The 15,319-nt window shown below is 39.0% G+C and overlaps 1 protein-coding gene across 4 annotated transcripts in view; it reads right to left on the minus strand.

Annotated features, from left to right (window-relative positions):
• The window catches only part of lrp1aa (low density lipoprotein receptor-related protein 1Aa), a 264,759-nt gene that overhangs the window by 62,831 nt on the left and 186,609 nt on the right, over positions 1–15,319 (minus strand). For 2 of the 4 annotated variants that reach the window (XM_077204508.1, XM_077204510.1), the window contains exons 45-60: positions 13,523–13,648; positions 11,590–11,718; positions 11,290–11,409; positions 9,902–10,015; positions 9,572–9,721; positions 8,239–8,361; positions 7,073–7,189; positions 6,049–6,177; positions 5,841–5,963; positions 4,447–4,587; positions 3,965–4,152; positions 3,285–3,468; positions 1,771–1,856; positions 1,564–1,683; positions 1,283–1,470; positions 280–485 (exon numbers count right to left, since the gene is read on the minus strand). In XM_077204508.1, coding sequence (XP_077060623.1) covers positions 280–485; positions 1,283–1,470; positions 1,564–1,683; positions 1,771–1,856; positions 3,285–3,468; positions 3,965–4,152; positions 4,447–4,587; positions 5,841–5,963; positions 6,049–6,177; positions 7,073–7,189; positions 8,239–8,361; positions 9,572–9,721; positions 9,902–10,015; positions 11,290–11,409; positions 11,590–11,718; positions 13,523–13,648 — 2,244 coding nt within the window. Of the gene's footprint in view, positions 1–279; positions 486–1,282; positions 1,471–1,563; positions 1,684–1,770; positions 1,857–3,284; positions 3,469–3,964; positions 4,156–4,446; positions 4,588–5,840; positions 5,964–6,048; positions 6,178–7,072; positions 7,190–8,238; positions 8,362–9,571; positions 9,722–9,901; positions 10,016–11,289; positions 11,410–11,589; positions 11,719–13,522; positions 13,649–15,319 lie in introns of all 4 variants that reach the window. The other 2 variants (XM_077204507.1, XM_077204509.1) reach the window with 1 other exon arrangement.

Genomic DNA, 15,319 nt, shown 5'->3' on the forward strand with positions numbered 1-15,319 from the left:
AAACTTATGAAAAAGTATATTAGCCTGCATATACAACATTCGATGTTGCCGTTCAATGTCTTCATCATCTGTCATATGCTCAGTTATAATATATATATATATATATATATATATATATATATATATATAAATATACTTAAAAAAATGTATACTTAAAAGTTTCTAATATTATCTTCTTAACTACAGTTTATAGTCACAATCCTGCTGCTGAACTCAATACCAAAAATGGTTGTGATAACCTGCAGACTCTTTACCAAATGGCTTGTGTTTATCCCTCACCAGTGTGTCTATTGGTTCCGTCTAAGCTGGCAAACTCGATGTAGTCCTCTCTGGCATCGGCCCAGTAGATGCGATCATTGATGAAGTCCAGAGTGAGACCGTTGGGCCACGTTATCTTGTCCTGTACGATCACACTTCTGTTGGTGCCGTCCATCCCAATGCGGCCAATATGAGGATTATCACCCCAGTCAGACCAGTACAGGTACCTGACAAATACAAACATCATTGTTAAGACACGTTCAGTTCACCGTCCTTCAAGGAATATTAGCAGAAACAGGAAAAGGAGAACAAAATAATGAATAACAAACAAACAATTAAAGTGTCCCTGTTATGCTATTTTAAAGGTTGTTTAAATGTCTAATGTTGTTTTGGTGTCTCATTAGGTTTACAGTACATGCATCACAGCTCAAAAACACTTTAATTTCCTCATAATATCCACTGCAGCATCAGCTCTTTTCTCTCAGTGTCTGAAACGGTACGATCAAGGATTCAGTCTCTCTAAACCTCTTTGGTGTGAGAGACCCGGGTTCGAATCCACTGTGATACACCAATGTGTCCCTGAGCAAGACACTTAACCCCTAGTTGCTCCAGAGGCGTGCGACCTCTGACATATAGCAATTGTAAGTCGCTTTGGATAAAAGCGTCAGCTAAATGTAAAAATGTAAATGTAAATGTAAACCCCGCCTCTCTGAGAGCTGCTCTGCTCTGATTGGTCAGATGGCCCAGTCTGTTGTGATTGGTCGACCGTGTCAGAAACCAAACGCTCATTAGCATATCTGAATTTCAGTTCCTGATCTTCCTCAGCTCTTGATACTCAGTGATACGAACAGTAATTAATCTCATCAAAGTGGATTTGCTTTGGCAGCAGAAAACAGCGTCAGATTTGATTCCGTCTTTTAGGAGACAATAACTCCATTTATCTGCACTTTTTAAAAAAAAATCAAAGATTAACTTTGAAAGATAATATCCCAAAAAGCATAATAGGGGCATTTTCATTGTTTACCCATTGCGGACGTCCACAGCTACGGCTCTGGGTTCCCTCAGTCCAGTGTTGACAAGGACAGTCCTGTATGCTCCGTTCAGCTTCGACACCTCAATAGTGTCCCGTCCCTTATCACACCAGTACAGGTTACCACTGACCCAATCAACAGCCAGACCATCAGGGTTGCTGAGAGATGTGCGATGGAGAACCTGCCAAAGAATCCAAATTAAAGTCTAGGTTCAACCAACGTTTGGCTGACATCACAGTAAGGTTGAATAAAGATGCAGTTTCAAGCTAATCACCTGAACGTTGCTGCCGTTGATGTGCATGCGGCGTATCATGCTGCCTTGAGTCGTGACATCTGTCCAATAGATCATCTGCTGCCTGTAGTCGAAGTCTAACGCCACAGCATTGTTCAGACCCTGCAAAGAAGAGAATTCATGAGGAAAAACTGCAATGAAATCTTACAGAATAGAGTTTAAAAAACAAGCGCTATTGTCAAATCATACCTGCTTTATAAGTGTGTAGTTTGAGCCATCCAAGTTGAGCTTTCTCAAGTAATAACGGTTGGCAAAGATGAGGAACGGCTCCTCGTCTATAAAGTGAAGTGAAAATGAAAACATATTAAAGTAAAAAAGAAACTCCCATGACTGCAGGTATGAATAAACATGCCATGCACTTGCAAATTTTGAGATTGTATGATATTTTGCTTCCATAACTCAACTTCTTTCAGACTTGTGGAAAGAAGACATTCAAAATACACATTTAAGTGTTTATTTTTTTAGACATCTGAAGTTCCCTTTCAAGTGCTGAGTCGGAGATAGCGACGCTATGAGAAAGATAATACCCACTTCGTCGTACTGGCAAGTCCCTGTCTTGTGTGAATCATGGCGAGCACAACTAACACATAAGCACTTGGGACCCCGGTGAGGGATCCAAGTCTAGAGCCTCACAAATGTAAGGGATTATCTGTGTCTATGTTCATGGTCCATTCACACCGCGTTACCAGTTGTTCTGTTTCTGCTTGCCTTGAGTGTTTTATTTAGTGTTAAAGAGGACCTATTATGCAAAGTTCACTTGTATACGTTTTTGAACATACCGTATTTATATGTTTTGCAATGTGTGTACACAACCACCCTATTGTGGTAAAAATCCATCCACTCGTTTGTTATTTTCCCCATAAATCTGAAATAATATCTCAAAATGAGCCGTTCAGGAATGTGCTCCAGTGAACAGGCCCCGCCCATGACTGCTGACTGACTCCGCCCCATTAGCATAGACTCCGCCCCTCGGTGAGTTGAACACAGTCCGCCATGTTTATCTCCTCACCAGAGTATTTAACAGCAGAAATGTATTCTTATTAAAGCTATTAAAGTTAGTCAGTCAAGAGCAGTGATGGATTTTCTGTTTTTCTTTTTTTGTTTCGATTCATATTAACAACATATATAGCAGTAGGTACTGTATATTACACTGCTTTCACTTTAATACACAGATCTAATATACACGTTATTACTTTACATGCTGTTTACGTTCACAGACATAACCGACTGTGTTTATGTGAACTTTGTGTGTTTTTGACACAACTTTGTGTGCATTAGACAGGTTAAGTGCAATAAGACGTGGAAGAGAACTTAGTTTAATACTCATGGGATGTCATGTGAGCATGAGATTATAATCAAAACCAACCAAATGTTTTAATAGTTTTTGGCAGAGTATCCGAGGTACTTGCTGTGAAGGCTCCTTCCTCTTCTGGAAAGGGCGGCGGTACGCAGCAGCTCACGAACAGCTCACGAAAACAGCATGTTTTTGCTTCAACATGGGCATTTACAACAAGGTATAATAAACGATCTGTGGGGTATTTTGAGCTGTAACTTCACAGACACACTCTGGGGACACATGAGACTTATATTACATCTTCTAAAAAAGTGCATAATATGTCCGCTTTAAAGTTGAATAAACTGTTACTGCATGTGATCCTTCTCATCTCATGTTTACTGCAACCGCTCATGACAGTGACTCATACCAGAGGTGGACTTGCAGATGGTGTGGTCAGAGGAGCTGAGCTGGAAGCCGTCCACACACACACATCGGAAGCTGCCGTGTGTGTTGATGCAATGCTGTGTGCAGGGATACGAGGTGGAGCACTCGTCCACATCTACACAGGTCTTCCCATCATCCTTCAGTCTAAAGCCAATGTTGCATCTGCACTGGAGAGAGAAACACAAAGAAAAGTAAGTATCGTATTGTGCCAGAGTAAAGTAAATAAAAAGTAAATAGTATTTTTAAAAGCAAGACCCTACAAACAAAATCTTGTTTTTTATGCATTTATATTCTGTAGGTTTTTACATAGGGGTTTGTTCAGGTTTTTTTCACCTGATTTATAACATTTTATTCATAAAAATATTTTCTGGCTGTTGACATTATTTTCTGAATTATGCAGTAATAAAAAGAGACCTCGCCTGAAAAATCCCCTTGAACTATGTCATGAAAATGAAACATCGCAAATTAATGCATATTTAATTAGATTATTCCTTATTTGCATATTTAAACATTGCATTTTACAAAACTTAATATACTGTGAACAATAACCTGTGGAAGTATGGTGATATTGGTTCATTTTCTTACCCTATTCACCTGTAGTCTCTTGCCTTAAAAGAAGTTTATTTTCTAAACATGGGAAAGTGCCATAAGCATGACCTTTACCTTGAATCCGATCTTCAGGTCCTCACACAGCTGAGAGCATCCACTGAGTTTCCTGTTCAGACATTCATTAATGAAGCAGTTCAGCTCATCCGATCCATCGCCGCAGTCATCGTTACGATTGCACAGTAACATCTCACTGATGCATTTACCGTTCCCACACGCATACGCCGTTTCATTACACTTCTTTTCTGCTTGAAGGAAAAAGGAAAGAATAATTAAATTCATGTGCAGATTGGACTGGTCCAGCCCATGAGAGCCCTGCAGGTTTTCCAAAGCCTTTCCAAAAATATTCAATTTCACTTGGTATTTTGATATTTTAATACTGTGCCGGCATTGTTCTGTGACTCATTGGTAAAATGCTCTCAGTTTGATTGGTCCTGTTTCACACTTCTTGACGCCACAAAGACTTTTGGATAGTTTGTTGGCTTTGTCATTTAGAACATGGTCACAGATATCTAGCTGGATTAGCATTTAGTTCATACCAGAGCCGTCACAGTGAGGGTTTTTGGGAGCTTCGTCTGAGTGATCATGGCAGTCAAACTCTCCGTCACACTCCCATGACTTCTGGATCAGGCAGCGGCCGTTGTCACAGCGGAACTCATTGGCCTTACACGCAGGATACTCTACAGAGATGAACACAGACTGATGAGATCTCAAATAATACAGTGAAGTCAAACCTATTAAAACATCACTTCTGTAGTAATTGGTACCAAAACAGCAAAAGAGTTTTGCTGATGTTTTATTCTCTCTTCTTTTTATTTTAACAAAATTTTTCTTAAGGTGTGTTCACAAGGCAAAATAACCTTGCAACGAATATTGCCTAGAGGCAGTGTAATTTTACTGTCAATGATATACTATTATACTTTTTGTTAATATTTTGGTCAACACTTTAGACATTTTATAAGTAACTTGTCAATAGCAGTCATTAGAGTATTAATAGACTGTCTGCTTAATATCTGCTGACACTTTATTTTGATGCTCCTCAACAAATATTCGATTGACTATAAGTTACTTTTCAACTTACATGTCAACTTATTCTACTAACCCATTAGCCATAACCTAACAGTCTACTAATACTCTAATGATAGTTAGTTGCCATATAGATGCAAAGTTACCTTTAGTTGGTAGGATGTCTATAGTGTACAATCAATAATGTGTAACCCTATTTTTAATTTGATTTTGATCTGCACCTATAAACAAAAATGAGAAATGTTGCTTTGGCAACAAGCTGAATTATAATACTTTTTAATATTTTATTTTATTTTAGTTATTGCAATCAACTAGGGCTGTCAATATTAATGCGTTAACGCACAAAATTAATTATTTTCAGTTTAGCGCATTAATGCAATTAAAGTAGAATCCATTTTTTCCCGTCATCCTTTGGATCCGTTACATTAGATAATCATCTTATTCATGCAAATGCTTTTAAACCATTCAAGCACAATAAGACACAAAAGAGAAGGCAGAACGTTACTACTGGCGCACGTCTGTAAATCTCCTGTGTGTGTTTCACACACACCACTTGTGCGCACAGAAAGCCACTTCAGACAGCGCTTGAATGGACAAAAACACACAAAATTATGGCAAAATGCTGTGTTTTGTCGAGTATACCCACAAGCACAGTTTTAAATGAGTTAAATAAAATCTTAAATGAGCGTAAAGAGTTGTGGGAAAACGGGATGCGTGTCAGATCTGCGTCATGTGCGTCAGGTCTTAAAGTGACAGCAGCCTAATAAACCTGCTCCGTCTGACGTTAAGGATAATCAAAGAACAAAAGAAAGAGAAAATCACTCACTACTCTTGACTAAATAACTTTTGTAGCTTTAATAATGATTTCATAAATCTATAATTATCGTGTTTGAAATCACGAACGTACCGCACTCCTGAGATTCGTCGGATCCGTCGCCGCAGTCGTTGTCGTGGTCACAGACGAAATGTTTGGGGATACACTGTCTGTTCTGGCACATGAATTCTCCCGCCTTACACGTGTTATTGAACACTGAACGAAAGAAGAAACAAAATGTTTAGCAGGAGTGATTTGCACAGTATTTGCACAAAAGCAGGTGGTGTATTTGACCACTCACTACAGCCAGCCTTCACACTCTCGTCGGCTCCGTCCGGACAGTCTCTGTCGCCATCACACACCCAGTGCTGCGGGACACACTTGTGTGAGTCTGGACACTGGAACGCGTCCGCAATGCACGTTTTATTCTCTGAGTCAAAAACAAACATGATTCACAGACACATAAAACAATTTCTAGAATATTCCAATGTCACTTATGTTAAAGCACCCCTGTTTTCATGTAGTGTGTAATAGAGCTGTTTGTGACTGTAAAAGATCTGCAAAGTTTCACAAATCAAAGTTCAGATAAATTGAGTTTTTGTCTCTCAAAAGAAAGAAGTGATTCTGAACTGAAACGAGTCGTCAGTAATTCCAGTCTCACTTCCTGCTGAATCTGCGTTAGTTTGTAACAGATTTGCATAATGTCAGTCTATGTTCTTCATCGGCTGCCGTGAACAACGTCTACTTTGACCCTCAAACACTATAGTTTATCTGAGACTGGAAGAGTTTGGTTCGTGTTTTCCATGTGGAGAAGACGCTGTTTTCTGCTGACAAAGCAAATCCACTTTGATGAGATTGATACGGTACAACCGACGCCATCGTTACTGTTCGTATCACTGTGTATCAAGAGCTGAGGAAGATCCAGAGCTGAAACTCAGATATGCTAATGAGCATTTGGTTTCTGACATGGTCGACCAATCACAACAGACTGGGCTGTCTGACCAATCAGAGCAGCTCTCATACAGGCAGGGTTTAGAGGGGTTTTGTATTTGATCGAACCGTTTCAGACACGTTTATTTATTTATTACACGTTTCAGAGAGAAAAGAGCTGATGCTGCAATGGATATTATGAGGAAATTAAAGTGTTTTTTGACCTGTGATGCATGTAAACCCGTTGTAGGAGACGCCAAAACAACATTAGGAACCTTTAAAACCTCATAATAGGGGCACTTTAAAAAAATGTTTTATTCTCTGTGATCCATCAGTCAAGATATTTATTAGTTTAAATGTCCCATTTCATGCTGTTTTGAAGTATCAGTACTCACTGCATCTACTGTCCTCATCTGACCCATCTCCACAGTCGTCCGCTCCGTCACACACCCAGCCGTTGGAAATACAGCGATGATTCCCACACTCAAACTGTGTCGCTGAGCAGAACTTATCTGAGCAGAATAATTCAATGACCCGTTAATGAATTATTCACAAGATTTTTAGACAAAACTTATTTCAAATACCCTTCAACAAATGAACTGGACAGATCTGAAAGTGTGTTTATATGTTCTTAAAGTCACAATTAATTCAAAATGGACAATTCTCGTTTTTTTTTAAATACAATATTGCAAAATTTATTCTAAATTATTTATTGGTGCATATCGTTATTGTTTAAATTCACTGATGACGAGGGCAGGGCAACCTGTCACTCACATGAGATCAGCCAATAGAAAACCACAACCATCCAATCAATTCCTCACAGACAAAATCAATTTACTCTTGTTCCAGAAGCCGTTCATTCTGATATACGACACAATAGGGAAGAAAAGACGAGTGCAACTTCTGTTTCATGCGACTTTAACTTTAAGGGATGATATAATTCTGACAAAACCTCATTTGGAAAAATAAAAAATCTGGTATTACTCTTATTATGCATTCTGCGTCTTAATTCTTTTGTTTTGTAATGTGGACTTGTATTAGTTTGACTCTTAGTTTTTATTCAGTTCAGTTCCTGCTTCCTGTCATCACTCCCAATTAATTGTTTACACATGTCTTGTTAGTTAAATTCTAAGCTATTTCTGGCTCCCTGGTTTATATTTTTTTGTATTTTGATTATTATTACTAGTACACTTCATCTGCATTTGGATCCCTCGTCTCTGAGCCAACTATACAACTTTCTGTGATTGATCAGTCACACTATTCATCACACTTTGGGTAAGTTTCATGGAAAAAGCAATATTTTAAACAGTCAAGTGTTGATAAATAAAGAATGCGTAAAGCTAGAATAAAATGTTTGTTTTTTTAAGGGAGAGGTTCTGTTCTTTCTTTTGATATTTTGTATGTTCAGATATTCATACAACAAAATGTTCTGGGGGCCATGAAAGTTTTGTGAACATGATCAAAAATGCTGGCAACTTTTTTATTTTTAAATGCTGGCGGGTAAAGAGTAAATGAACAGTGAGGTGGGTGTTTATTAGCTTGGGATGTCAGAGAAACTCACCGCAGTGCAGCTCATCAGCTCCACTGTCACAGTCGTTCTCCTTGTCACAGGTCCAGCTCATGGGGATACAGCGACCGTTGGGACACGCAAAGAAGTTTGATGGACACTTTCTCTTTTTTTTATCTGATGAAAAAAAAGAGAAAAAAGAGACAAGTGAGTTTAGAGGTTGTGACGTCGTTTAGAACAAAACCGGGCCAAAACAAACTTCATGAAAATTCATGAACAAGAATGCAGAGAGTTGGGTATAAAATCTTCTTTTCCTGGTGCTTTTTGGATAAGGAATAGTTTATTCCATGAAAAACATATAAAGCTGACGCACTCAGGATTAAAAGATCTAAAAAGCCTCAATGCTTAAATAATTTAAAAACAGCGTGATGCCTGATGAAGGCTTGGTAGCACAACGTGTCAGTGTGCTTTTTTCTAACTGTTTTATATATTATTTAAGCCATGAGTAAATAAAGGCGTTTTAGATCTTTTAATCTAGAGTGCCTCGGCTTCACAAGTTTCTCACAAAACAACATCTTTTGGAGTTTGTTTCAGGAGTCAAAGCAAACTCTACAGAAAAGTTGACTCGGCTGGTAAAAACCTTTAAACTACCATTGATCCATTGCATATGTGCAGATTTATGTTTCTGCCAGCGGGTGCCCACCCTACATATCATCGTGCCAAAAAACAGACAGCACAAGCTTTTCTCTCAGGTTATGTTGTATCTCTAAATATAACAGCAGAATCTCAATCTATATTTTGATTTTAAAATGGATTAAAATGAAAATAAATGGAGAATATCTTATGTTTCTCCATGGGTGCTCGTCCATCTGTAATAGTGGCTCTGAGGTGTAAATCTTCTCTGGTTCATTTCTTCTGTTCAGTCCGTCGAGTTCAGACGTGAGTAAAAACATGAACACACTGCAGAGCCGCTTTATAGTAGAAACTGAAGTTGTAATTCTAATTTAAAGCAACACTGATTCATGTTTAATACCATAAAGCTGCTGCATAAAAGCAATTTATTGTATAAAGTGCTATAAATAAAGATAACGTGACTGGAGTCTGAATCTCAGAGCTATTGCAAACATTTCCACATCGCTGTGATCAGATGCTTTCTGATCTTCTGTTTTCTCACCACTGGCATTTTTGTTGTGTGTTTATTTTGTTATTGAGAGGAAAGCACACAGCACACACTGTATGTCCTCAGATCTTCTAAAACTCCAAAGTCTCCAATCTCACTTCAGAGACTTGAATAAAAACTCAAAAATTTCTTGTCAACATTTTGCTTTCATTGCTTAAAATGGACAAAATGAAGTGGAAAGACCCTTTAAAGACCCTGCGTGTTTACCTGGGCAGTTCCTCTCATCTGAATAGTCTCCGCAGTCATTAGCTCCGTCACAGACCCATGATGGAGCGTAACACAGAGTAGTGAACTCACACCGCTGATAGGGGCCACCTTTCACACCCAGACGGAAATAACTGGAACAATCGGAAGCCACTGAAAAACAAGACACAACACAATGACTTAAGAAATCAAAGAACATTATGTGCAGCTTTCAAGTAAGGACTTGCTAATGTTTATTTTGGTTATGAATAAACTTTTATAAAAGTGTAAAAGCAGATTTTGTGCAGAAGACTGAAATACTGAATGCAAATGTAACATCCTAGTGTAACTCACAGCAGTTCATTTCATCGCTGGCGTCCTCACAGTCCAACACCTGATTACAGCGACTGGAGTTCGACACACACGACCCGTCTCTGCACTGAAACTGATCCGCCGTGCACAGGGTTGCTACAGTACAACACACACAGAACAATCTACTTATAAAAGTGCAAAACTCACCAAAACATGTGCAAAAAAGATTTATAAATAAAAAATAGAATTAAACGTATTTTAGGACAATTTCAATGACAGTACTTTTATGACAATTTGGAACATTTCCCAAATAATTACTGAAATACAATGATTGATTGATTGAAAATAAAAAATATTGCATGTTACTAATAATTTCTCTGATCAGCTGCGAAACATTTAACCTGCATGAGTCCCAGATTATTCTATAACTATCCAGACATTACAGGCCAGTGACAATGAATTTGACCAAATGTTAAAAAAAATAATCATTATAAATTCTTATTTCTAATGCTTCCTAATGATTTCCTTTGATTTGTTGGCAAAATATGACTTTTCACCCATTAAATGTTGTCTTTTCATGTTTCATTTTATTTTTACAGCAGGTTTAACAATGACATCAGTTGAACCCAAATGCTTCAGAATTCAAATATCGGAGCTGTAATAAAGGGAAAATAAAACTGTGCAACCTCAGAAAGTTCAAAAGTAATAGGATAAAAATGAGCTTTTACACTGGATTTGAAGATAAACAAGTCAAATGTTTGAAATAAATACGTTTTTTTTCTAATATGCTGATTTGGTGCTCAATTATTATCAATTAATACTGATGCCTAATTATTACAAATTTCTGCTTCATGTTTTTGTCTTTTTTTAGGATTCTTTGATAAATAGAAAGTTCAAAAGAACAACATTTATTTGAAACATTTGTAACATTGTCATTACTGTCACTTTTGATCAATTTAATGCATCCATGTTGACTAAAAGTATTAATTTATTTTCTTTTTCCATAATCTTACTTACCTAAAACTTTTAAATGGTTTCAACAAAAATATTAATCAGCAAAAACATTGATAATAATCAGAAATGTTTCTTTAGCAGCAAATCATCATATTATACTGATTTCTGAAGGATCATGTGACACTGAAGTCTGGAGTAATGATGCTGAAAATTCAGCTGTGATCACAGGAATAAATTACACTTTACTATATATTCACATAGAAAACAGCTGTTTTATATTGTAATTATATTCCACAATATCACTGTTTTTACTGTATTAGGGTTAGATCAAATAAATGCAAACTTTGGGGGCAGAAGAGACTTCTTTAAATCTTAATTATTCCATACTTTTAACTGTCAGCGTAGCAATGAAAGGAGAAAATCTCATGCAAATGAAGAGATACAGATATATAGTGTATACGAACAGGTGGTCTTACCATTACAGAAGAGTTCATCAGAGTTATCACCGCAATCATCCCGGCCATTACACCAGTGACTGTGACCAACACAGCGTCCGTTCACACAGCGCTTGTAGCCCTTCTTACACACACGGTTAGCTGAAGACAAACACAGAGGGACACATCCGCTGTGAGCATTCATAACACGCACACGCACACGCACACGCACACGCACACGCACACACGCACGCACACACACACACACACACACACACACACACACACACACACACACACACACACACACACACACACACACACACACACACACACACTCACTGCAGTAGGACTGCTTCTCGTCTGACTTGTCTTTGCAGTGGGCCATGCCATCACAGGTGAGTGTGTACTTGATGCAGTCTCCATTCCCACACTCAAAGTCATCCATACTGCTGCATGACGTGTTCTGAGCTGAACGACACAAGACGACAACTGTCAACATGGTGCATGCGAACATATATTCATTCAAACATTTATTACATGTAATTATAATGTACGTGTATGTGTTGAATATATATGTGGGGATCACTGGTTACATGGAAATGCAAGCCTAAATTAAATCTGTTCATCAAATAAAATTATTGTGTCTCTTCAGAAGACTCGATTCACATGGACTAATTGTACGATCTCTTTAAGAACTTTTTGAAGCTTAAAAGCTTTGGTGGGATGGACTTTCAATTTGTGGTTCGAAGATTAAAGGGTAAGTTCGGCGTTTTACAAGTAAAGCCCTGTTTTAAGATTGTTTCTGATGAAATTGAACGGTTAAGATTAAAATTTGGACACATGCTGCTGTCCCGAGAATTTTTGGTTTTTGTGTTAGCACCCCTCCCCCACCTATACAATGGTTTCATAGGTGCATTGGAACAATCATTCATATAAACGCATTAAACTTTAGTTTACAAAGATGTGAAACTCACCGAGTGGTCTGGGGTGTTCACTGATATGCTCACGCAAAAATCGCTGCAAAAGATGCTTTCCAACAGGTGTTTTACCATTCGTTGTAAAACTGTGGACCTATTTTTCCAACGCCCAGTGCTTGAAGTGGGGGGAAAAAGGTGCCGGTACTCTCTTGCACTGGCAAATCATAACATTTTTCTACTGTGAAAAACAAAACTTGGAGATATTGCTGGTACAACAACAATTTATTGTTATTTATTAACAACATAAATGTATTTAAACAAGTCGTGTGTGTGTGTGTGTGTCTATGTGTGTGTGTGTGTGTGTGTGTGTGTGTGTGTGTGTGTGTGTGTGTGTGTGTGTGTGTGTGTGTGAAAACGGAACTCCTCCAAGTCTGCAAGTCCAAAAATACATTTATGGTGAGATACTATACATTTTATTTAATTAAATGCATTTATGGTAAGATTATTATATTTTCATGTCAATCTGTGTTCATTTTGACCACGAACCATGCGCTGTAACTTTAATTCAGCACGCGCAGCACACATACTGCTGTATAGGCTACACACCGCTCCTGGAACGGATCACCGGAGCGCATCCGCGTGCAGTGTGAACGCTCTAACCTGTTAATACGGGTGCGGAAAAAATATGCACCACATACGCACTGCAAACGGAGTATATGTGAAACGGGCTTGACACTGACGCTTTATCTGTCAGTGGTAGAGTACCGGCTACATGTGAGAAGTAGCGGTACGCAAGAAAAAGTGCAGGTACGCTTAAGAGTAAAATGTAGAAGTGCCGGTACTGCGTATCGGTGAGTACCGCCCCACTTCGAGCACTGCCAACGCCTCACAACCGGAAATTCTTCCAAAAACTACGATAAAACCTGTTGGAAAGCTTCTTTTGCAGCGATTGTTGCGTGAGCATATCAGTGAACACCCCAGACCACTCGGTGAGTTTCACGTCTTTGTAAACTAAAGTTTAATGCGTTTATATGAATGATTGTTCCAATGCACCTATGAAACCATTGTATAGGTGGGGGAGGGGGGGGGGGGGTAGCTGCTAACACAAAAACCTAAAATTCTCGGGACAGCAGCATGTGTCAAAATTTTAATCTTAACCGTTCGATTTCATCAGAAACAATCTTAAAACAGGCTTTACTTGTAAAACGCAGAACTTACCCTTTAACAAAAGTCGTATGGGTTTGGAATGAAATATCAATGATCTTCCTAATTTATTTGCTTTTGTCATTGTGTTTTTGAGCAGGAAAATTAAGGCCTGTCTATGTATGGGACTATGCTTCGTTGTGGTCTCTCACCGATGCAGGTGTTGTCCTCCAGAAGTTTCCTCTCTCCACGACAGCTACAGTTGACCCGTCCATCGGATGAGAGCAGACACAGGTCCTGACAGCCACCGTTATTCACCCGACAGGGCGAGAACTCACCTGCACATACAGTCAAAACAAACATTAATCAGACACCACATATGATTTTTTATATTTTTTTTACTAGTGGGTGCAGGACACTATAGTTCATTTATGTAAGTGAAGTAAACTTGTTACATATTATACCCAAAAATTCTTCATACAGTGGACTACCAGTAAAATTTAAAAAAACTTGGGACCAAAAATTATTCAGACACTTTAACCTGACCATGTTTTTCTGAAGTGTTTTTTATTTAATTGCTGATGCGACCTTTTTAAACCACAGACTGAACAAAATTAAACATTGCTTGGTAATTGGTTGAGCTAAATTGGCATTATCTAATTGTGTCCTTAAATTTAACAGCTGACAGCTATTAAACCGAATTCATTTGTAAAACAGTCTAACAGAAGGATGGACAAAACCAATGAAATATCAACTGATTTGATAACTCTTGAGTTCTTGTCATATTTTGTTACCATTTTCTAAACTAGAGCGAATAAACTGTGATACTATGAGAAATGTTGAAGGTGCCTAAATAAATTTTGGTTTGACTGTACACACGCATGCACGCACATGCACACACACACACACACACACACACACACACACACACACACACACACACACACACACACACACACACACACACACACACACACACACACACACACACAAGAATTTACCATCCACAGAAGCTCTTGACATTGAGAGGTCACAAGAATGTCTCGATTACGTATGTAACCCTAGTTCCCTGAAGAGGGAACGAGATGCTGCATCGAGACACTGTGGGAATGCCCCCGCGCGATTGCGTCGTGAAGCACGTGTATAATCAGTCCAATGGCGAGACGGTACGTCATAGGCGGGTGATGTCACCCCTGAACCACAACAGCGCTAGCTTCTGATAGGCTGAAGCAAGTCGATCACGGGCATGCCGGGAGTATGGCAGGGTGACGCAGCATCTCGTCCCCTCTTCAGGGAACTAGGGTTACATACATAACCGAAACGCTGCTGGAACGCTAATCCCCCCGTCGTCATAAGAGCGTATGTCCGTCCGTGGGAAGTCAGCACATTCGGACGAAAGCACCTGCACCCCTGGAGTGGAGCTGAAGTCAAGATCATAGAACCTCACGGATGTGTGCAGCGAGGACCAGCCTGCCGCATCACAAACATCATGTAGGGAAACTCCTGACAATAAAGCTTTAGAAGCAGCCATACTCCTAGTCGAGTGAGCTCGTACAGCCAAAGGTGAAGGTTGACCGGCCAACTCATAAGCAATTGAGATAGCCTCAACCACCCACTTGCTCATCCTCTGCTTAGATGCTGGACACCCCTTCCTGGGTGACACAAAACAAACAGTTGTTCAGAATTCCTCCACAGGGCAGCTCTGTGGACATAAGCATCTAGGGCCCTAACCGGGCAGAGCAGATTTAGTTTCTCTTGGTCTGACATCAAAAAAGGGGGAGGACAGAAAGCCTGCAGTACTATTGGTCTAACAATATTAGTAGGAACCTTAGGAACATAGCCTGGCCTAGGAGGAAGAAAGGCCTTAAACATGCCAGGTGACAATTCCAGGCACGAGGGAGAAACAGAGAGTGCTTGAATGTCTCCAATTCTTTTGAGAGTAGAAATAGCAAGAAGAAATATAGTTTTTAGAGTTAATGTATTTCTCAGAAACTTCTTCAATGGGCTCG

The sequence above is a fragment of the Siphateles boraxobius genome, unplaced genomic scaffold (genome assembly GCF_051911475.1).
Source record: "Siphateles boraxobius isolate OS27281-9 unplaced genomic scaffold, OSU_SipBor_1 5, whole genome shotgun sequence".
In the NCBI taxonomy this organism is placed as follows: Eukaryota; Metazoa; Chordata; class Actinopteri; order Cypriniformes; family Leuciscidae; genus Siphateles; species Siphateles boraxobius.